The following is a 23,504-nucleotide window of genomic DNA, read 5'->3' as shown; positions in this document are numbered from 1 at the left end:
CTATGAATCAGCTCAATTAACTCTCTCATCAACAAATTCGAGCCTGCTCAAATTGGGAAGAGAGTTGGGTAACTGTGGGGTGGAGCTGACTGAACACGGCCTGTACCTTTCCTTCCTCATCACATGGAGTGTGGATCTGGAAATAGTCTTTAGTGGTACAGGGAGGGCGCTCCGTGCACTCACTGGATCCTTCTTCTGCAACAGAAAAATGCATTTCAGAAATGAGTCATTTACGTGGTGACTCTCAGAAAAGGCCAATGTGAAAATAAAAATTTTTTAAAAGCAGACAACTGAAAAGTAACAATAACCTCTCCAAAGGAATTTAGGTAGAACTAGCGAGGCTTCAAGAAAATAAAAGCCTGTATTTTTATTTTCCCTAAAGCAAAAAATGTTTCCATGATACATAAGGAGCGTATCATAGTTTTTCCAAGAAACATTAAATTTCTTCCATTATCACTGGACATTGTAAGTTTGGAACAAACTGAAAGTTTCTAAGTACATCTCCAAGCCAACATGTCAACCAGAAGTACAATATGAACTTTCTCAGGTTAGTATAAACATCTCCCAAACAGTTATCTGTGGGGCGTGGGAAAGAAAAAATTACAGACAAGGGCAAAGTCACACAGAAAGAGGTAATAAGAAGTCTTATTTTCATCCAGTCAATACTGAATGACTTTAGCATTGGTTTCTGACCCACTGTTTTCATCACATTTTGTGTGTGATTTCTGGCTTATGACTATACACTCTCGACAAACATCAATTTAGACAGAAAAGAACAAGGAGCATAAACTGGAGTTTATACTGAGAGTCTTACCTGAAAACTGAGAGTCCTCGTCACACTTGATGCATTCTTTGGCTCCTTTCTCAGAATAGGTGTTTCTGGGACAAACTTGGCAGATGAACGACCCCGGTTTGTTGCTGAAGGTACCTGGCTTGCATGGAAAGCATTCTGACGTGTATGCCACCCCTGTGGTATGGGAAACAGAGCATGGCAGAGAGGACCCAATGGCAACAGCACATCAGTAAATTCTCCCTCTGTGAGAAGTCAGAGGGAAATATTAACCGTAAGCTCAGCCCGGGTCCTTTACAGCCCATTAATTCAACACCGAAAAGGTATTTACTGTGTGCAAGGAATTGGGATAGATATTGAGTTAAGCATAGTAAGTACAGCCAATAAGAGATTCAGATTTGACAGAGGTATACAGTCAATGTATAAACTCAACAGTCAAAAGGTAACTCCACTAATCAGAACGGGACAAACTCTAAGGTTCCTCCAAGTGCATAAGCTACCATTGTCTCATCTCTATGGCTTCCTGTTCCCTTTTTCTCCACTGCTCACTAAGGCACAAGTAAGACCCTAGGAAACGCTCAGACTTTTCTTCTGGTTTACAATTCCAGCCTTTGCCAGCAGATGTCCCTACGACTAACGAATTAACGTCACAGGAACAAGTACTCAAAACATAAAAACGTAAGCCAAACTTCAATAAAGGAGTGTCACTGCTTTAATTAAAAGCAGCCGTAATTGAGAATGAACCATGCCAGGGTTTACTGGCCACTCTCCTGAGCCAGAAGAGGCCCAGCTTGTTCAGAGAGGCTAACAGTGTAGGAGACATCCAGGCCGAGATGTTTATTTCAGTGTTATTTTTATGGATACAGTGGTGACCAGAATAAGCACTATGCCGGCACAACAGAGATTTCTCAACTGAATAACAGGCTGTTATTAATAAAGATTATTTTCTTTTATTTAAAGATACCTACAATTGTCATTATGTTTACTTTTTCACAAAGATTAAAAAATTCAGTTTAGGGTAGAGGAAAAAACAAAAAACAAAAAACTCCAGTGAACTTGCCAGGAATAAAACCAGGGTCTCTAGACTTGTATGATGCCTAACATATTAATTTCTGTCCCATATGCCCTTGAAACCAATAATATAATCCAGATTTTAACTAACTCTAAAATATGACAGGTGACCACTAAAGCTGATTGCTGTGAAATACCTTCAATTGTGATATTTTTTACCAACACTGGCTTGACTGCCTTAGAACCCATAAGGATGCCCGTAGTTCTCCAGTACAGGATGTTTGTGCCTGATTTCAACATTACCTGTAAAGAGACGAACAAGACACTCAAGGTTAGATAAACCCTGCCACTTCCAACCACACCTAAAAGCTAACCCCTTGCACTTTTCAATGCACTACGATGAAACATCATTAATTTGGAACCCATTAATTTAAACCTACTGTTAATTCAGACCTAAGCTCTGCTTAAATTCACATTTTCTTAAAACAAATTAGTTTGCCAACCCCTCCAAAAAAACATAGTACTGAAGGAGGAAAAGAAACTCCTTCAAGCCTGAACAAAAAAGATAAAATGATTTTCAAATCATTTGCATGAAGTCTTGGTTTATATTTAAAAGGGACTCATTTTAGAGAGTGAAAGGCATTTAGCCCAATTATATATTTATTTGGCTGCCACTATTCATAAGTAGATCTCTGGGCTCTGAAAATGAAAAAGTAACAGAGTGAGTTCTTTCCTTTCAAAACTATTTAATAAGCAACACTGCAATAGCAACAGAGGAAAAACAGTACTGGTCTTACAGGATAACCTGATTCAGCTCTATGACTCCAGAACTTAACTGATACTACATCTGATATTTGCTTTCTTTGCCACCAGAACATTTTTATTTTTAACAATCAAATTACTTTTCTGATAAATTCCATGCTTATTCAGTCAAGCAAACTAACTGTAAGGGTGGCTTGTTTTCTTATTTGCCACCATTATTCTTCTATGCAGTATCTGGCAGGCCAAATTCAGGCAGTATAAAACTCACAACATATCCGACTACTTTTCCCTGCCAGAGATTCAGAGAAGTAACGTGCTAAGTACTTTCCTCTTGTATTAGGTCTCTAAGTGACAAAAGCATAGTTGTTGCCAAGGTTTACTTGTACCTTCAAAGCCCAGCAGCCTGAATGCTTGGGTGAATGGATCTTAAGTGGTACTAAACATATGGATCAAAAAAATTACTCTGAAAGGGTACATGATATTAATCCCTCAGGGATGAGGTACCTGCTACTGCACAAAGGCAATGACAGATAGCAACTTACTGAGAGAGAGTTCAGTCTGCACTGCAGGCACCACACTAGGCCATCCCCACATAACTCATTTAACCCTGCAAGATTGCTCCTGCTTCTCACATGAACTCTCAGACTCCAAGAGAAAGAAACACAACTGCCTAAAGAAACACAACTACTATAAACCAGACTTCGATTTTAAATCCATGTCTCACTCTGAAGGGACAATGCCTCAGATAATGACAGATTCAGAGACTGTGTTACCCAATAACTGCCTCGAGGCATTTGGAACTGTCCTTGGAGAAGAAAGCAGTTACTTTACGGGATACAACCAGAGAGGGCAAAACTTTGAGCAATGGGTGGCAAAGAGATAGAAAGCAGCCTCCAGTCAGGAGTGAACTGTGTGATGTGCAGAGCTGTTCAACAATGGAGTCAGCACAGTCCTCAACAAGACAAGCTTGAAAATCACTCAGTGGGGAGACTGCAGAGAAAGTTGGACAAAAGGAACTCAAGGGTCCTTCTGACGCCAAGAGCTACTGATTCTCTTTCATGTGACGGGCACAGCAGTAAACTTACACACCCAGAGGTTCTGTATATTAGTTTTTGTTGGACACACTTTTTTTAACTCTTATATTTTTTGAAGTGTAGTCAGTTTACAATGTTACTTTCATGTGTCAAGCAAAGCAATTCAGTTATATATGTATATACATTTTTTCAGATTCTCTTCCATTACAGCTCATTACAAGAAATCAAATATAGTCCCCTTGCTATACAGTAGGTCCTTATTGTTTATCTATTTTACATATAGTAATACGTATTTATTAACCCCAAACTCCTAGTTTACCCCTCCCTGACTTCCCCCTTGTTAACCAGTTTGTTTTCTATGTCCACAAGTCTATTTCTGGTTTGTAAATAAAATTTGGGTTTTTTTTTTTTTTAGATTCCACACATAAGCGACATCATATGATATCTGTCTTTCTCTGTCTGACTTACTTCACTTAGTATGATAATTGAGTAGACTTATTTCTTGTTAATGCCCCTTTGAAAAGGAGGAAAGTTAAGAGTGTGTGGGGGATAGGGCAGGGAGAGGGAGAAAAGGGCAAAGAAAGTAGGAAAATAATACTAGGAAGAGCTTGAGTCCATGATACTCAGGGGCAATTTCCTTCCTAACTAGAAATTTCTACATTAATAAACAATTTTGACTTTTTTTCTTAAAGTAAACTTTAAAAAAATAGGTTGGTAAACGGAAAGAGAAGAATGGAGCTGGTGGGAGAGCAGAACAGATAGAAACTTACAGAATGAGAGCCCCATTCTCCATTGTCTGTGAGTTTTACCCACTTGTCAGCGGTGGTGTCCATCTCCTGGCACTGATCATTCTGAATCTGTAGATTAAACACAAGGGCCCCAGTAAAGCTCCTTGAATGATGGCTTTAATTAAATTTGTTACTCAGCACCGGACAGGGCTGCAAGAGCTTCTTTCAATGCACACTAAACAGTGGCCATGAGTAATTCTCAACAAGTAAACACACCAAGACCTCTGGACCTAAGTGACAACTGCTCATGAGTGAGTAGTTCTCAGTACACCATCCTTATTATTGTAACAAAGAGAATAGCCCATTAAGAAGTAGGGGAGGCAGGCAAGCAGGAGCCTGGGAGGCAGAGGAGGAGAGGGCAGTTAATACTGAAAAGTCACATAAAGGAGAAAAAGTCATTAAAAAATTTAAAAGCTTGCATTCACCATGCGGGCCCAATAGTATAAAAAATAAAGTTTATTTTTATGAGATTCAGGGCAGTAAAATTTTAAATTAATAAATAAATGAAATCTGCTTTGTTTTCAGTTCCCCAGGACTTAATCCAAATATGCAGTAAGTGGCTACAGCCAAAGTCAAAGTCCCCAGTTTGTATTTGGGGGCAAATGTTAATGATATGCCATGCCAATTCAAATGATGATGGCCAACACCTTTAGCACCAAACACTTTGTGCTTTCCAGACAATTCTTGAAGATGCCTAGGAGTTGGGACATACTTTTCCAGGCCTACAAAGAATACATAGACATCAAAAAGTGGGCCATTTTCATAGTCTCACACAACAGTCAGCAACGGAGTAGGGTTAAAATAATATCTCATCACCTATACTTCTGCCAAAATGAATACTTCTCTCTTCTCTAAATCATTTTTCCACTTCATTCATTCTCCTGATCAGTTTTACAAACAATATTAAAATCTTTTCCAGAAGAATCATTTCCTAAAGAGTTTCTAACTAGAAAATAGATCCTTTTAATAGCCAAATACCAGCGATTATCAACTACTGAACATATTTGGTTTAATTGAATCTAAGTGTCATATTTATAAACATAATGACAATTCTAGTGCAAGTGTTAAGCCATTTTTAAACAGATATGGACCCTGAATCTATCATTGGTGGTTCATGTTCGGTTAAGCTGAAAGCTTTTTTTTTTTCAGCTGAAATCAGACATCATGTGTTATTGTGACATTCTACTAGCCTTCTGGAGACCTGAGCTCTGTTGTTCACTCCAAAAGTAACTTGTAAAGGTATAACCTTGATCCAATTACTTAGTCTCTCCAGGTTTCAGTTTCATCATTTGAAAAAAATAAAGTGTGGAAGGGAGAGCTGAATGAAATTTCCAGACTCCTAAAATTAAATACTTTAGTGCTTTCAATTATGCAATGTTCACAAGTACAACTGCATCTCTCAGTCTTCAGATATTTCCTTTCCATTAACCATTAGCATGATGACTATAAGGTGTTGACCCCCTGAGTCAATAAATTGCAATCTATAAAGCTGAAATGCCAGTAAAAGAAGGAATATGAACTCGACATCCCTTCTCAGTCTAAAACCAGAAGAACAAAGGCATCATTGAAAGGAAGTAATGAAACTTCATGCCTTAAGAGTATCTTTACTGACAACTCTCAAAGGACTTAATGGACAACATAAAACTAAATGCTTATTCCAACAATTACACAATTACCTTGCTTCTTAACTTTATTTTAGTTTAGTACTATTGCAAGAATGTCCCACGGAATAGGGGTTCACTCTGAGAAGTGTCTTGCAAACAAAGTGTAACTTAAATAGCAAATCTGTCTGAATATTGCTTACCATCTTAAACTCATCAAAGGAAGTTAGAGCTAAGAGGCTCTGCCAACAATTCACTTTACAAAAAGGAATGCTGAGGGCTGGAAAGTTAACGTACTTGTCCAGTAACACTCAACTTGCAACTGCACAGTTGGGACCTGAGCCAGAATCTCTTGACTTCAAATCTAAGGCTCATACCTTCATGGAAGGTATCTCTTCCTAGCAAAGCTTTGATTTAGAAATTTCCATTATCAAGAGCAATATAAATTTGTTCTAGAATTACTACCCCATTTATTCCCAAAGTCTGGACCACAGGAACGTTTTACAAGATATTTTTCCAGTTACTTGCACAACACACACACTTTTTTTTTTGGTTTATGAAGTCAATCTGAAGACTTTTTCTCAAGCATTTGAGTCACTGCCTCAACAAATATTTGTGAGATTAGATATGGTTTATATAGAATAGTTAAATAATTTTCGTGGTAACAGCCCATTCTGTTAGACTATTATTTTTATCCTGTATTATGCAATGCTATTTAATCTCTTGCCAGAGACATGAATTATCTCATTCATTGATTCCTTATATCCAAAAGTAAAATAAGCCAAATGTTATTCTACAAGGTGAGAGCTCAAAGGTAAGGAAACAATATTAACCAGAAAATATTATAAAAATAAACATTTCATATCAAAAGCTCCAGTTAACACACAAAAAACCAAGAAGGAATACAATGGAATGGGGACAATCGATGAAGAGAAATTTTACATGGAAGTCCTTTAAAAAGTAAATCCTAGAATATAAAAGGCCTTACAAAGAACTCAAAGAAGATGTTGTTGTCGACATACTGGTACTCAAAGAAGACATAACCCGACTTCTTAAGGTGCACAGCGTAGATCAAGGATACCGTGCAGTCATCACGATTTGACTCTATGTAATTTCCACGGGGAATCCAAGAAGAGCTGTGGAAACAAAACCATTTCACATTAGCGTCGGGAAATGGAAAACATTTCTGGTCACAAGTTTTGTAACTCAGATTCAATAGTGGTTCCATCAGCGAAGCACAGCAGAGAAGTTCGAAGCTCTTGGGGACCTCAAAGACCAACGCCCTTATTGGGAAAAGGTTCATTTCTTGACACATGACTTCCTAATTTGTGACAAGGTTATTCAATCAATTTGCTGTGGAACTGCTATTTTTCACCAAAACTTTGATCAATAAATAGGTGATCACTAATTCCAGTAGTCTTAGATGGAACTATTCTCTCACACAACATCTAATGTTTTATTAACAAATATACACCTGGCAGAGGAATGCAGGGGATCCTTGATAATGAAAGAAGCAACTGTCCTAGAAAAGTGAACCTAAATAACATATAGAGATAGTCTCACAGTGCATCATAGGGGTGAAAGCCTGATTAGAATTTTTATCTGAAAAATAAAATGAAAAATTAAGAAAATACATTAGTGAACAAAATCTGGGTTGTAAATCTAACCATAAGCTAATTCTTAGATTAACCAATAATAAGTCATGTGTTAACTTTTTGGCCAAAAAAAATTTCTAACCAAACTGTATGAGAGCACAACTCAATATCCTTCTCTACAAATTTAACTTTCTATGTGGATGGTAAGAGTGAGATTTTGGCAAATTCTCTTCTTTTCACTAACAGAAAAGAAATTTCAAGTGATAGGCTGAAACTTCTACATCCTAACACAACTCACTAATTGGCATTGGATGTGCCCTTTCTCTTTACTAATCTAGTAAACTAAACAAAAGACATGACTGTTTTCAGGCACTGACAATAGGCAGTGCAGGATTGAGACTCTCGACAGCAGGAAAACACAGAGGGTGAAGCCCACGCTGACCCTGACCTCACTCATCAGGATACTCTCTGGACTATGGCACTGGGAGACAGCACCCAGGCAGAGCCCAGTGGTCTCACTGGGCTGAGGAGCGGGTATGAGAGCCTCCGGGGCAGCTGCAGCAACTGAAATGCACAGGCCTAAGAATCAGAGAAAAAAGGGGCTCCAGAATCCCATACAGAGTTTCTCTGGAAGTCCTGGGCTTGGGGCTGGAGTGTGCAGGCCTACCAGGCAACAGCTACCACAAACCTGAGACATAATCAGAGACATCACTTTTACGGGCGTCACAGGAGCTCCAGGGCACCCAGAGAGGAGAAAATGTAATAACCATATCAGACGTTCATCTGAGACTCCAGAATTGCCACACATTAGGAATAAGGGTCACACCCTAGGGCAGTTGTCAGCATAAAGTCAGTACTTTTTCATAAAGGGCCAGAGAGTCAATAATTTTGGCTTTGCGAACATCTAGTATCTCTTGCAATACTTAACTAGGCCACTGTAGCTCAAAAGCAGCCACAGACAATATATAAGTAAATGAGTGTAGCTGGGTTCCAATGCAATTTTATTTACAAGAACCACAAAACTCCAGCCCTAGAGTATAGACCATGACCTAGAACTACGTGTGAAACCAATGCAGAGCCACCTTAAAAACTTTTTAAAACCAGGCCTGCTGAGAGCAAGGCGCTCTTCCAGTAAATACTCCGCCTCCCAGAACAACATTCAAAACCATTTAAATGAAGGAAAAAGTAATCCACATTTCCCTACATCTTCACATTCCTGACACCCAAGATACAATAAAAATTTACTAGACATGCAAAGAAGCAGGAAAGCAGGACCCTTAACTGAGAAAAAGTTGTGACCTCTGCAAGATATTTGAAGATAAAAAAACCCCAACCATAATAGAAAACATTGGTAAAATTGTACTTTTTCAAATTTTAAACTTTTATCAAAGGACACCATTGAGAAAATGAAAAGTCAATAGCTACAGACAGAAAGCAGTACTACAGACACATATATGCGTATGTGCATGCATATGTGTATGCATGTATTATGTTAAATATTAAACATATACATGATACGAACATACCCAGCATACACAAGGAACTCCTATAGCTCAATAATAAAGTGGCCCAAAAAAGTAACAAATGGTTAAACATTTTGATACTTCACACACACACACACACAAACATATAGACAACGAACATATGAACAGTGCTCAACATTTTTATACAGAAGGGAAATGAAAATTAAAACCACAAGGAGCTATCATTTTTCATTGGCGCACTAGAATGACTAAAATAAAACAAGACGATAATACAGACGTTGGTAAATATGTAGAAGAACCAGAATTCAAATGCACTGCTGGAGTCTAATGACACAATCAGTTTGAAAAGTCTGTCAATTTCTTATAAAGTTTCACATACATCTTCTTTATGACCCAAGCAATTAAAAAGAAGCAAAAAGAATGCAAGATTGGGTGGATGGAAAAAAGGAAGGAAGGAAGAAGTGAGGGAGATAATCATACCAGTATCAGACTGAAATTTACACTGAGAACATTATACTAAACAACAATACATTGAAAAATTTACACTTATCGTTCAATTTCTTTAATGAGTAAATAATTCCAAGTAGAAAAAGAAGTCACGTCACTATCTCCTGCCCATCAAAACAAATATCTGAGGCCTCGTAACATCCTACTAGTACCTTCCTCTAAGGAACTCTTTTATTTAAAAAAAAAATTAAATTAAATTATACACATACAGGTTTCCCCCATTATGCAAAAGTACAGTGTTCCCATGAAACCTTTTGTAAGCTGCCATGGCATAAAGCAAAGAAGCAATCACTTTAGGACACATCTTGCTAATGGGTTTACAAAATAAAACAAGATAAAGTCCAGATACCCACAGACACAGTTTCAAGTTACAGAAGCTTGATGCTGAGACACTGATTGTAGTTCTGGGAAGGAGCTTGGTGGTGCCACTTGCTGCAAAACCAACACTGATCACTATTTATGATTTTTGCCATTTTTGGAAAAGCGAAAATCCGCTTCAGATTTCTTTTGGTTAGCAAAAACAGGTACTAATAATATAGGTATTTCATAAAAGCGTAATGATATAAAGCAAACTTTGGAAAAGGAAGGGATACCTGTATACACATACATGTGTATGTACACACATACATATTCTACACAGGTTTGATCTGCACAGGTCCACTTGTATTCAGAGTCTTTTTCACTAAATAAACACACATTACAGTACTACCTGATCCATGGTTGGCTGAATCTGCCAGATGTGGAACAGTGGACACAAAGGGCCAACTGTAAAGTTATAAGCAGGTTTTCAACTTCAAGGAAGGTCAGAGCCCTTAACCCTCAACATTGTTCAATGTGTGACATATGTACAAACATACATACATATATACATGTATTTTTTTATATGTTTAGAGGAATAATCCTGTCAATACTATATAACGTCACAACCTATATGATGAAATGACCCTTATTAGAAAAGTAAAAATGTCACTTGGCAGTGAGAGAGAGACAGCCAGGAAGCAAGAGGGATGGAGGGAAGTCAGGAAAGAAGAAAGGGAGGGAGCAAACACGTGTGTTATCACAGCTAAAGAATTTCCCAGTATCTTTAGCTCATTGTAAAAATTGTGAGTTCTTGGAGAAGCCATCTTTGTCAGAAGGTACCCAGAGGCCTAAAGTTTAATTCTCCTAAACATGGCCATATGAGAGGAAATGTTACAGAGTCAATAAAAGAAAACAGGAAGGGTAACAGTCCGAAAATAAACATTCTGTAGTTTTTCAAAACAATTTAACATTCCTCCAGTATTATCAGAGGCAAAGCTAGTAACCCCCTATTAAAAAGGTATAAATTAAGCAAAGGTGCGCCCCACTTTAGGTGTTTAACCCACTCTCTTCAACAGAAGAAAATCAAGTATCTAAATAAAGGTTTTACGTCTTTCCTTTCAGAGGAAAATTTTTAAAATTGTAATTTTTCATTATAATTAGAGAATGGTTTGTATTAAGACCACTGGCTTGAATATAGTTATAAATATGTTATTAGCAAATTGATTTCTTTTTCTAATAGCTTTATTGCATTTTTGCATACAGTATCTATTATATCCTAAGAGCAATTATTTTAACCTTATGAAGATTCAGCTATATTATTCATAAGGACTATCCAAAAACTGTAACTCTTTGAAGTTAGTTTATCTATAATTCCAATCACTACCAAGACTATCCTCAACTTCTTTCTGGAAAAGAGCAATGACACCCTCCTCAAGTATTCAGTCAAGACCCAAAGGCTCCTTTGGATCCTTACTTGTTACAGCCATCTGGCCTGCTGTCAGAAGGGCCAACCACAGTGTCCATGAATGTCGCAATGTTGGAAAATCCAGCTGGCAGTTCATCCCACTCATCAAATTTAATGCCACTGCCCAAGGAGTAGGTGCCTTCACCACACTTACTGCACACCTGGTTCTTCATTTCGAGATACTCCCCAGAAGCACAGGAGAAGGCTGGAAGGCAGAAGAACACAGAACACATCAGTCATTGCACCCCCATCAACTTCCTGCTGTTCACACTGCCATCAGCATTATTTTCATAAAGCTCTGATCCTGTCACACCCTAATTAAAGCTTCCCAAAGGCTCCCTTATCACCACACGCACTTGACAGTCTGGCCCCAACCTATTTTACTAGGCTCCTCCCTTGACCCATTCTCTTCCAACCACAACAAAATTCTGACTATTCCCAAAATGTTTCATCCCCTTTCTCCCCACCCTGATCTTTCTTTGGAGAAACACCAAAGTTGGTTTGACTGACCAAGCTACCTGCTCACCTGGAAAACTCCTGTTCCTAACTCAAAAACAACCCTCTTCATAACAAACCTCCCTGCCATATACATATATATACATATACACATAAACAGTTGATGTGAGACCTTGAGCTTCCAGAAAACAGGGATTATTATTTTGGGATTCCTAGCTGTATCTGACAAATACTAAGTGCAAATGAAGGGTTGATCCAGTGACTGACATAAACATAAAGGGGATAACGGGAGGCCAGTGTTTCAAGTGCAATACTAAACAAATATCTCCACGAGTCCATGCTTTCATCGTTCACAACTCCCACCTGGTCATTTCCACAACCGCCATCGTATTCCCGGTGTCAAGTCCTGTGCTAATTCTGAGAACTGGAATGAGAGACAACAGCCCCAGGCAATGTGCAGAACCGCTGACACTGTTTTAGAAAAGAAAGCAATTCTGCTGCTAAGTTATTATTCATTCAGCAAATGCCTGACTGGGTCCCTCAAGTGTGTGGCTCTGTGCTCAGGGCAGTATTAGTGACTCAAACATAGCAAAGAGCTTTCTAATCCTTTAATCAGGATACTAAAGAAACAAGAACAAAATAAAACCCCCAAATTATCCGATGAAGGAAAACAAATCTCCCAGCAGAAAGTGAATCAGTAAAGCCTCACGTTTAGGTAGACTGCCCTTTTAGAATGCATCTGGAAACCTAGCAAGAAATAAAAACAAGCTAATTTTGAAAAACCAATTTAAGAATGAGAGCTAAAATCCACATTCATCTACTTATTCACTGAATAAACATGTTTTTCTTCAGAAAAGCTTAAGATGCTGTACAATGAACTTCTAACCCTCAAATCAAAATCTCAAAATTAGCAGAACATCAGAAAATAAGAAAAGGTTAGTTAGGCAAAAAATATTGCGTGCTGGCTATACAGTTAAAACTATCTTGGGACTAAGTTGGACAATTTCCTAATGCAGTGACCTCAACTGAGTTACTTCATTTCTCTGGACCTCAGTTTCTGTCCCTGAAAAATAAGATAATGACCATAGAACTGGCCTTACAGGGCTACATTGAGAAAACAAAATAAAGTGGTAGCACAGTGCCAACATTTAATAAATGCTCACTACACGCTATTATTATCACTACCAACACTACCAAGAGAGAAACTCAGTTACAGAAAAAATTAATTTTACTTCCTACAGTTTATATGTCTTCCAGTAAACTGATAAACAATGTCATAAACCAGGATCTCACATTACACTAAATCAATGGTCAGCAAACTAGATCTCACAGGCCAAATCTGGCCAGCTGCCTGTTTTATTAAATAAAGTTTTATTGAAACACAGTCACAACCATTTATTTATATATTGTCTATGGCTGCTTTCACACCACAATGGCAGAGTTGAGTAGTTGTGAGACTGTACCACCTGCCAAGCTGAAAACATTTACTTTCTTAAATAAACAAGATCCTACAGTACAGCACAGAGAACTACATTCAATATCTTATAATAACCTGTAACAGAAAAGAGTACATGTTATGTATGATTGAATCACTATGCTGTATGCCAGAAACTAACACAACACTGCAAATCAACTATACTTCAATAAAATAAATAAAAAGAAAATTTTAAATAAAATATTTACTTTCTGATAAAATGAAGTTATCATGGAAGACAGTTCAGTTTAATGTCCCAAACTGAAATTTTAACTAAATAATAAGTGATTTTTTGTAAGTTGTTAAAATGGACCCTAGAATCTAAACGGGAGATGACTGTGTTTGTGTTTGATAAGAGAGTGTTACTGCACTTTAAAGTCATTAAGAATATCCCCAACTCTTTCAGAGGTATTTCCTTGTCTAAGGTCAGAAGGGAAACCAAGAGATAACGTTAAAAGTGACTGTACTGAGTACTTATAACACAGTCAACTCCTCTTACTTACATTAGTTATACAAAGTTATCATGAACACTAAATTGGTGAATAATGAACCACTACTCCCAGGGAAAATACAGGGTTAGGCTCCTCAAAGTCTCTGGTCACAGCACCTTTATCAACAGATCAGAACATAAAACAAGGTTATGTGTGCTTCAGTTGAAAAACATTTAATAGATATTATTGATTCATTAACATTAAACTTCTCACCAACAGCACTACTACTTATACTTGAAATAAGCTTATTTCAGATATGAATCTTCTCCAAAAGGCACAGGACAGCCCTCTTGCACTCTTGCTGCATCACTAGCCAGCACTTCAGCACTATTTTAAGCAGTAAAATCACCAATGAAGAGCACAAAAATGCAAAAATCATGGCATTAAAAAGACGGTGCAAAGTACACTGCTGACAGTATGAGAAATGAAATAAGAAGGCAGAGCGTCACCTCATTCAACCTCAGTTGGGACCGTGTGGTCAGGTGACTCAAATTTTTACTGCTCTGTACATGTCTGCAAATGACAATAAGCATTACATGTACTGATCCAGACTTACAAGTAAATTTTTAAGGTAGGTACATTTTCAAATATGGAATCCATGAATGATGAGAAATGATGTATTTTAACAGAAGGAGCAAGATATTATGCCCATCTGCTGGAAGAGGAAACTGAGGCACTGTATATTTAAATAACCTGCTTAGAAAGTTACCATTTAACAAGTGGCAAAGCTGATATTCAAATTTGGCTGTGTATGATTCCAAAGCTCATGTCCCAAGGAAATTCAAGTCAAGCAATAATTATCATAATCAATGTAAAAAATGGCAAGTAATTTCAAATTAATTCACTATTATATTTCACCTCATTCTTCATTTGCTGTTTTGAACTGTTAAACAATATTCATGTGCATTATAAAGCAATAACAATTTCCTATGCTCAGATTTCTTGTGAAATTTTTAACATATTATAGTTAAAACACACATATTTACAAAATATGTTAGCAAGCTACAAAATCCCATGAAGGTCAATGTCCTTGCCTATAAAAGGAAAACAGTAATAATATCTATCTCCAAGAGTTGTAGGAATAAATGAGATATTCCATATAAAACATTTAGCTGTGTGCCTGGCACAAAGCATGTAATAACTGTTGGCAACAATTATTAATAATATAATTCAAGGGTCTGGGAAAATAAGAATTCTGCCACTAGAATGATGATTTTATACCTCTTGAGAATAATTACATGGTCAAAGTCAATCAAGTGGGTACAAGGCCTTTAATAATACAGGGGAGCTAAAGAGTCTAAAGCTTTTTGTATTTTAATCATTTGCTCCTCCTCAATTTTTTTTTCCCATCCTGGAAGCCAGCTCTAGAGCCACTTGTCAAACGAAGGGAAGAACTCCTGTTAAATACAATTTACTCCAGGAGAATTTTTTTAAATAAATACTGAGGAAACATATTTTAATTGCTTTCAAAGGGTCTGTATTATAATATTCAACTGTGTCATGAGGTGCCCTTCAGCTCACGAGAAGCAAATGTTTTCTATTACTCACCTCTCTCTCTTCCCCTGATGTTATGGGTCTACTTTTTAAAGCCAAAATAGTCCAACCTCCCATCCTTTTTTTTTTTTTTTTTTAAACTCCAGGAGATTGTCAATGCAGCCCTGTGACCTCTTCTCGCAGGCACCAATCATGAACCGCCTTCCCTCTTCTGCTATCTTCTACCCTAGTTGCATCTACTTTTGACTTTAACACTGCTTTCTTGCCATTTGGTCTTTAGTTGGATCATAAAGGGTTTTTATAACCTTAAGGACTACACTCTTTTCATTCAAGTTTATTTAGACTACAACATTGGACCATTTCAACAAAAGCAGGATGATAGTTATTGTAAATAGCTGTTGTAACTGTTGTGAATGTGACTTTGACTAGATTTGATTTGAACAGTTAGCCATGTCTCAGATAAATACTAATTTTCTTCAACAACCTTGAAATTCTAGTGTAACTGTACAAAAGATAAGCCAACTCCAGAGTTCTGATATGAGAGCAGAAAGACTTTATATGAGTAAGGTCCACACACTACTTAACAGTAGACGCAGTCTAGGATTTCATATTCTACCTAAGCATCCAGTAAAAGAGTGATGGTTAAAAAAAAAAAGAGAGAGAGAAATCCAAATTCTTAGAGAATCAACTGTGATCAAGAGACCATGTGCTAAATTCAGTGTTCTTTTTCTCAGCTTTTTGCTTCTTTTCTGACATCTACTTCTGCTACTATGAAGATTGAAATATGCAGGTGTGAAAAACCAGGTATGGAAAAAAGCATTTACATCTATCTGTCAGCAACCAGCAAATGGCTTACCCCCTCCTCCCTGACAGGACAGCTTATGGTCCTATGAGAGACTGGAAACCACTCTGAAGGTAAAAAAATGACAAGAAAATTCAAAGCATTACCATCCTCATGCGACCACCCAGTACAATATACCAAATGATGGTTTCTGAATTGAATCATTTATATACTGATTATCATCTATGATTTCTGCCTAACAGTAAAGAACATCTATTTTTAATATTTTCACCACAAGGGCCTCTTAGTTTTGCTTTTTCTTCCTCCAGAGATCATGCTTTGGAAGATGATGGCTATCAATCACATTTATTCATAATTCATCCATTTTTGCTATTTATATTCAAAGTTATTTATTAGCGAAACTTGTTTTCTAAAGAGTAAACAGCAATCAGAAGCAGTAATAGAAGAATTTCCAATTTACTTGTTCCATGAGATGCAGGTGATACAGTGAGCCTATGCACTCTCATTACAGGTAAGTATGTAGGATTCACACTGTATTAATTCACTCAACAGATATTTCTTGAGTACCTAGTAGTTAGTAGGCACTGAGGGTACTTTGGTGAATAAAATGAAAACAGTCCCTAGACTCATGGAGCATGTAGTCTAGTCTAGTCCAGACTTAGCTTCCTCAAAATAGACTGAATTTACATTTCACTAAGCTAAATTAACTGTAAACTCTAGCTGATCTGTTAACCTAAGTTAATAGCTAAACAAAAAAATAATTATACATTTATGGGGAAATGACTAATTAAATCAATTCCAGAATTAAAATGAGCCAATATGTCTATTTTTCTTCAACTGTTTCACTTCATTTACATAAGGTAAGTAAAACAAGGTGAGAGCTGTAGGCACTGTCATTACTGTCTACACACGAAGGTCACTCTTACAACTGTTATTATTCACGGCCATTAAGGGGCGTACCAACAGGGAAAATAATGTATAGTTTGTGGGCCTCAAAAATGGTAACTTTTAGCCAAACAATAATCATTATCAGATAATTAAAACTTCAACTGCCTGCCAGGCTTATAATTCTAATTCTTCTCACAGAAAACAAAAATAAAGTAAGAAATGGCAGCTGAGAGAAACTGAACATCAGACCAAATCCAGCAAATACTGGCTCTTTCTCCCTCAGTGCCAGTGACAAGGAGAATGCTTGGACACTCTTGGACACTCTCTCTTTTAAGTTCTTATTTGTGAAATTCTTGGTGAAGAAAACATGATTTTGCTCATTTTACAAAACTCAAAGTGAGACAGGAAGACTCCAAAATGGTACATTTAAAAAAGGCCATTTCTTGCTAATGTTGTTATTCACATTAAGGCATTTTCCCCCCTTGGCTGAAGGGAATCCTTGTTCTCTTTAACTGAGATTTTATTTATCATAAGTGTGCTTCTCTTGTCGAAATCCACAAGGCAGCAGTGCAGGCTGGTTGTGAGCACCTCATCTGTCTGTCACGTTCAAGTAAGGCTGGAGGAGAGTCATGGAAGGTCACACTGCGCAAATGCTAACAGTGGAGACACTGCAGTGCTCCTGCAAGGAGGAAATATTCATGAGCACTGAAGATATATTAGTACTCCACTACAACTCACAGATGATGTGATCTGAGGCATGATGTGTTCATAATAGGAATAAATTATGACATGGAATCACAACTAACACTATCACAAGGACCAAAAGGGACTCTTGAGATCATCCAGTACAAACCCTCCCAACATGGATGCCAAGTTTCCTCATCTGTGACTGCCCTGGAGCAACTCAGTCCAACTTTCCTGAAGTCACTACGGGCAGACTCATTATTTAAGGGCCTCTCACGACTCCTATGACTCTCTGTCTAATAAATACACTCCCTGTAGTACCATGAAGCCAAAAGATTTTTATTATGGCTAAACTGAGAAAAAGCCACTGCTCTTATCTGAAGTAAAGAAGAATAGCATTAAAACAAACAAAAAAACAAACAAAACACAACCTCTGCCCAAGAAGTCAAAAGACATGAATTCTAGTTCTAGCACAGCTGTTCAGCCATGTGGAGTAACAAATGAGCTGCTGTGTTAAGCTCCGAAGTGGCATGATAAAACTATCAGAACTGAATTCTCTTTTTTTCCTTAACTGAAGTATAGTTGATTTACAATATCGTGTTAGTGTCTGATGTATAGCATGGTGATTCAGTTATACATATATATATTCTTTTTCATTATAGGTTATTACAAGATATTAAATATAGTTCTTGTGCTATAGGACCTTGTTGTTTGTCTATTTTATACATAATAGCTTGTATCTGAAAATCCCAAACTTCTAATTTATCCCTCCACCCCCACCCTTTCCCCCTGGTAACCGTAAGTTTGTTTTCTATGTCTGTGAGTCTGATTCTGTTTCATAAATAAGTTCATTTGTATCCTATTTTGGATTTCACATATAAGTGATATCATATTGTATTTATGTTTTTCCCTCTGATTTACTTCACTTAGTATGTTCAGAATCGAACTCTTAAAGCCTGATCCTACCAAGAGCCATCTTTTACATTCCATTAAGACTTGGGGATGAAGATAGAGATCACAGAGATGTGTTTTTAAGTTCACATTTGTGAAATTCTTTGACAGAAAGGGAGAAAAATAATTTTCACCCTTCTCTTTTACAAAAATGAAAGGGAAACGGCAGACATACAAAAGAGTACATTAATAACAAACCAGTTCCGGCTAATGTCCTCTAATTCACTGTTCTCTGAAAACAGTATTCCGTGGAAGGATTGCCTCTACATCTCTGAAAACTAATTTGCACCTCTAACATTCTCTCCAATGAATGGGTCTTCACAGAACCCTACCAGGCAGGAGGGCGCGACGGTCACTGCACTTCTTAGAGAAAGAAGACTTACCAGACAGAACACCAGCCCCCTGACAAAAAAAAAAAGAAAAAAAAATCACCAACTGGCAGGAAAACTGACCTGTGTGACAACACAGATACAATCCCTACTAAATCAGCAGAGCCTAGATTAAAATTTCCCATGTTCTCATAAGTGAAAGCTAACTAAGGTAGTTTTCATCTTTAAAAAAAAAAATGTATTTTATGTGGCTTCCTGACTTCAGTGTTTGATGGGGAAGGAGATAAATTCCAGTTCATCAAGCACAGGATGGCACAAGGTTTATGGGAAAAAATAGAGCAGCGAAGGCCAGGGAAGGAAAATGTTGAGAGTATCTGATGAGGTCACCAAAGGGGGCAGAGCAATGCAGCTGTGAAATCAGTATTCTCAACTTCCAATTAGGCCCTAACACTTTGATTATCACCCTCAACTTTTCCTCTTCCTTAGAAACTGTTGGTAACCCTGTACTTCCTAACAGTCTTTCTGCCCTTGATTCTGCAGTTTTGAGGGCTGAGTTCTCTCATCTCCTTCTAAAACACTTTTTTCAAAGAAGCTCCCTCAACCAAAGCTCCCATCAAACGCTGCAACTGATGTAAAGCCTGTTTTTGATCTGCTATCTATCTTAACAATCTCATCCGTTCCTGCCTCTCACCTACCACTTGTGTGCTTCTAAGCAGATTTAACCTCAACGCTTTTCCACCTGGAATCTGATGCATCAACATTCCAAACTAAGCCTATTGAGGACAAAGCATTTCTGTCCTTTCATATGTAGAAATTTCACAAATTTTTACCAATCTGACTAGATCTCTGTGTTTCACCTACCGAAGTGAAACACTGAAGGCAGTCTCTCATCTGATGACACCAAAGCTAACCAATCAGCAAATATCCCAGTGTTTGGAGCTGTCTTAGGACCCAGCAGAGGATGACAGCACTTCTTCTCTTGGGAAAAATGACACAGGACTCTATTCTAAATTAAGAATTTCTATAGTTGAAAAAGTACCAGTATTTTTCTCATACACATTGAATAATGGATATATACTGTATGTATCTAGCACCAACAATTTTCTAGGCACAGGAAAGGGAAAAAAAAAAAACCAAACACTAAGCAACTTATTGTATTGGAGGATATGACTATAAATGTGCCCTAAATTCTGAATGTTAGTCTCTCATTTTTCTGAAAAATAGACACAATGAAGAATAAAATCTACAAGCAGATCATTAATCAATGAAAATGACCCACCAAGCAATATTATCTGAGCCTTTAGATGCCATTTAAAAAAAAACCCATTTACCTACAGGGGATTTTAATTTGCAGCTCACTTCCGTCCAGAGGTAAATGTTAGGGGAGCACGATGCCTCAAGAAGGGGTCTCACGCTTGTTTGGCAAACACTGCAGTGCTGTCCAAAGGGGACACCACAGGGGCTGAGGACATGCACCCAGGGGCCAGACTGCCTGGTTTCACACCCAGTTCTGCCTGTGACCTACCTGTGTGAGGAAATCTGAATACCTACTTCACCAGCTTGTTGGGGTGACTGGATTTGAGTGAATACCTGTATAGCATTTACAACTGTGCCTGAAATGCAGTGAGTAAAGACTGGCTATTATAACTTTTCACTATTATTATCACAAAGTTACATTATTGTACAATTATGATTCCAGGCTCTATAGATGATAGTTACCACTTCATTTAAGCACCTGTGAATGACTGTCCCCAAGTCTATGTCCTTAGTATAGCACAGAGGTGCCTACGAGATTTACCAGAATCTGTCTCTGCTCACATCCTCCCAGAGCACCAGCCACACCAGGTCTTCCCGAGGCCCCAAGAAAACCCAGAGTGGCCCCTAAGCTGCACCTCTGCCCACGTTTCCTGTGCCTCAAATGCCATGCTGCTCCATCGAGTTAATTAACAGCTTCCTTCAGGGTTCACCTCAGAGACCCTCAGAAAATTAACACATAGGACCCATTAAGTAAGTCATTTAATCCCCATCTCAGCTCTTTGCCAGGACACAATTGTCAGGATGCAGTTTTTCACATGAACTTGCCAGGGGTCAGATAACTTCCCAAGGTTGCTCAGTCTGAACTTCACACTTACACCTGCTTCACTGTGAGGTCCTCTTGACTCCCTCTGAGCAGAAGGTACCCCTCCCTCCTTGGTAAGATCACCCCACGTATTTAAACCTATCTTGCACGCTGTCCCTAGACTACAAATAATTTATCCATCTGCTCCCTTATTAGAATCAAAAGTCCTAGTAAACAGGATTCTTTTGCTCATTTATTTTTGGACCCTTTTTGTCAACAATACAGAAAATACTCAACAAATGTTTAGTGAATGAATTAAAGCTCAATAAATAGCTGTGGACTGAGTATTTTGCCCAAGAAATACAAGTCCGTTGCAAATCTGGGGTTTAATCCCAGGTGTGTACCACATCTGACCATAAACTGTGGGGTGTCTGTGACTGGGTATCAAAGCAGTAATGCTACAACTGAACCTTAGAGAGCAAAGAAGTTATATGAAATTAGTTAAATCACAGCATAAGTCACAACATATAAAAATATACTAAATTAGCCAGGCATGTGTGTTTAAATCTGTGCTTCCCCAAAAACAGTATCTGCAGAAATTAGCCAAAAGGGTCCAACTACACATTGGATAAGAGTCCTATAATCAAATAATCTTGGGAAACTCTGGGTAAAAGAGAATGCAGCTAACACACAGTAAATGTTCTATAAATATGAATTATGTATCTCAGAGACTTTATTACAAAAATGTACACTGTATCCCTTGGTGAAGGGGAGACATTATTCACCGTTTTCTAAAAAGTACTGGTATTTCACCACAGAAAACCCCGACATGCTTTATTTATATGAAATATTTCTAGGATGAGAGTTCCATAGAACAAACTTACAGCATGATATGCAATCACCGTTCAATACTAACATACTCAATTTGCCCAAATGGACTGGCTGCCATACAAGTAACAACTCCATACAACTGAAACAGACTATGTATGGAATCCTGGGGAAAGTCTACATTTAATAGAGCTGTGATCCCCCAAAATGGATTTGTAAATATCCCACCCAGGAATCTAAAACCAATTCTTGAGAATCCTTCCTCTTCTTTCAACTCCAAATTGGAATCAAAAACTGTTGACTCCAACTGCCACCTCTGCTTACTCCTTAAAGCCATGAAATGTAGGTCTTAACAACAGATCTGAGTGACACAATGAATAAAGGAAAAAAAATTATATCCAAGTTTTTTTTTCTAATCTGAATACAAAATTTTTAATCCAAGAACCATATATTAGTTTATATAAATACTGAAGTACAGCATTAAACAATGCCCAGAATACTATGACTTGGTGCTAACATACCAAATGGAATTACAGATGCCTTAAATAGTCATCCCAAATTAGAAAATAATGTGTTAAGGTTGTACTTGAAGTCATGGGCTGAGAAATACATGAAGGAGCAAACAATAGCAGATACACACTTCCCAACAGAAGAGATACTTATATATTATGTTTATTTTCCCCTCTGTGCTCTAGATTTGTCTGAAAATAGTTCTTGATAAAGGAATTCTCTCCTCACTCCTAGGAGCCAGGCTTTTATTTCTAAGGTTTGGTTTGAAATAAAAAGTCCCTTTTCTCTAATGTGGTTGGGTGAGAGCAAAGAGAGAGAAAGAGAACGTAGCCTACCGAGGCCACCATTCCAAAGTGACTACTGCTTTTAATAATCTAAGAAAGTCTAGAGGATTCCCAGAGGGTCAAAGGAAGATTTAAGAAACTCTTGCACAAGAGGGAAGTGACCTAGCAGTGGAGAAGAGATGGGGTTGGGACAGGGGTTACATCCCCTCATCAGGGAGAAGACAGTGAGTGCCAGGTTCAGGAATAATGTGCTACTTGCAAGCTGTGCCTGAGTGATGCCAACACTTCAAACAATGGATAATGCCCAAGGACAAGGGACTCAGCACCAGGGCTTAGAAGAAGCACAAAGTTCCCTGGAGCTAAGCCTGGAGCCCACAGAGAGGAGAGATTTGAAGCCATCTCAGTGGCCTGCCCAGTGCAGCACTGCCTAAGAGAGAGAGGTCTCTACAGCAGAGGGGACAGAAGGACAATGGAGACCTGTGTCAGTCAGTTACCAGGGGTCTCCCCATCCTATTTCCTAAGTGCTACAAGTTTCAAGTTCACCTATAGCCCAGGGATTCAGCACAACAAAAACTGATACCTGGCTTCTCTGTAACTTTACTCTGAGGAGACTTACAGCCATATTTTACATGATTGTTTTAAATAAAGATATAATATAGCTTGCCCATCAATTTTACAAAAACATGTATAACTGTATTATGTGAACATTCCTGTAATCCCTTTCTAAGGAAAGGCATCCTCTACTGCTTCTTTTTGAGAAAGAGGGAAGGATCTACCCAATTACATTTTGAAGAATCTATAGGAATTCCAACTGAGGCCAAATTCTGGAGTTTGCTTCACTGAGAGACATTAGGATCTGGGGAAATTATGTCGCCCACAACCACTGCCCTAAATGTTTTCACTTACTTGAAGCTGCC

At 37.9% G+C, this 23,504-nt stretch overlaps 1 protein-coding gene across 1 annotated transcript in view; it reads right to left on the bottom strand.

The window, feature by feature from the left end:
* Positions 1–23,504, bottom strand: part of KIAA1324L (KIAA1324 like) — a 152,336-nt gene that overhangs the window by 44,092 nt on the left and 84,740 nt on the right. Inside the window, 6 exon segments of the mRNA XM_006192217.3 lie at positions 107–195; positions 815–967; positions 1,999–2,104; positions 4,368–4,454; positions 6,975–7,122; positions 11,347–11,542. Coding sequence (XP_006192279.2) covers positions 107–195; positions 815–967; positions 1,999–2,104; positions 4,368–4,454; positions 6,975–7,122; positions 11,347–11,542 — 779 coding nt within the window.

The sequence above is a fragment of the Camelus ferus genome, chromosome 7 (assembly GCF_009834535.1).
Source record: "Camelus ferus isolate YT-003-E chromosome 7, BCGSAC_Cfer_1.0, whole genome shotgun sequence".
NCBI classification, from domain to species: Eukaryota; Metazoa; Chordata; class Mammalia; order Artiodactyla; family Camelidae; genus Camelus; species Camelus ferus.
Note: the sequence above shows the minus strand (reverse complement) of the source record. Positions and strands in the feature narration are given on the sequence as shown.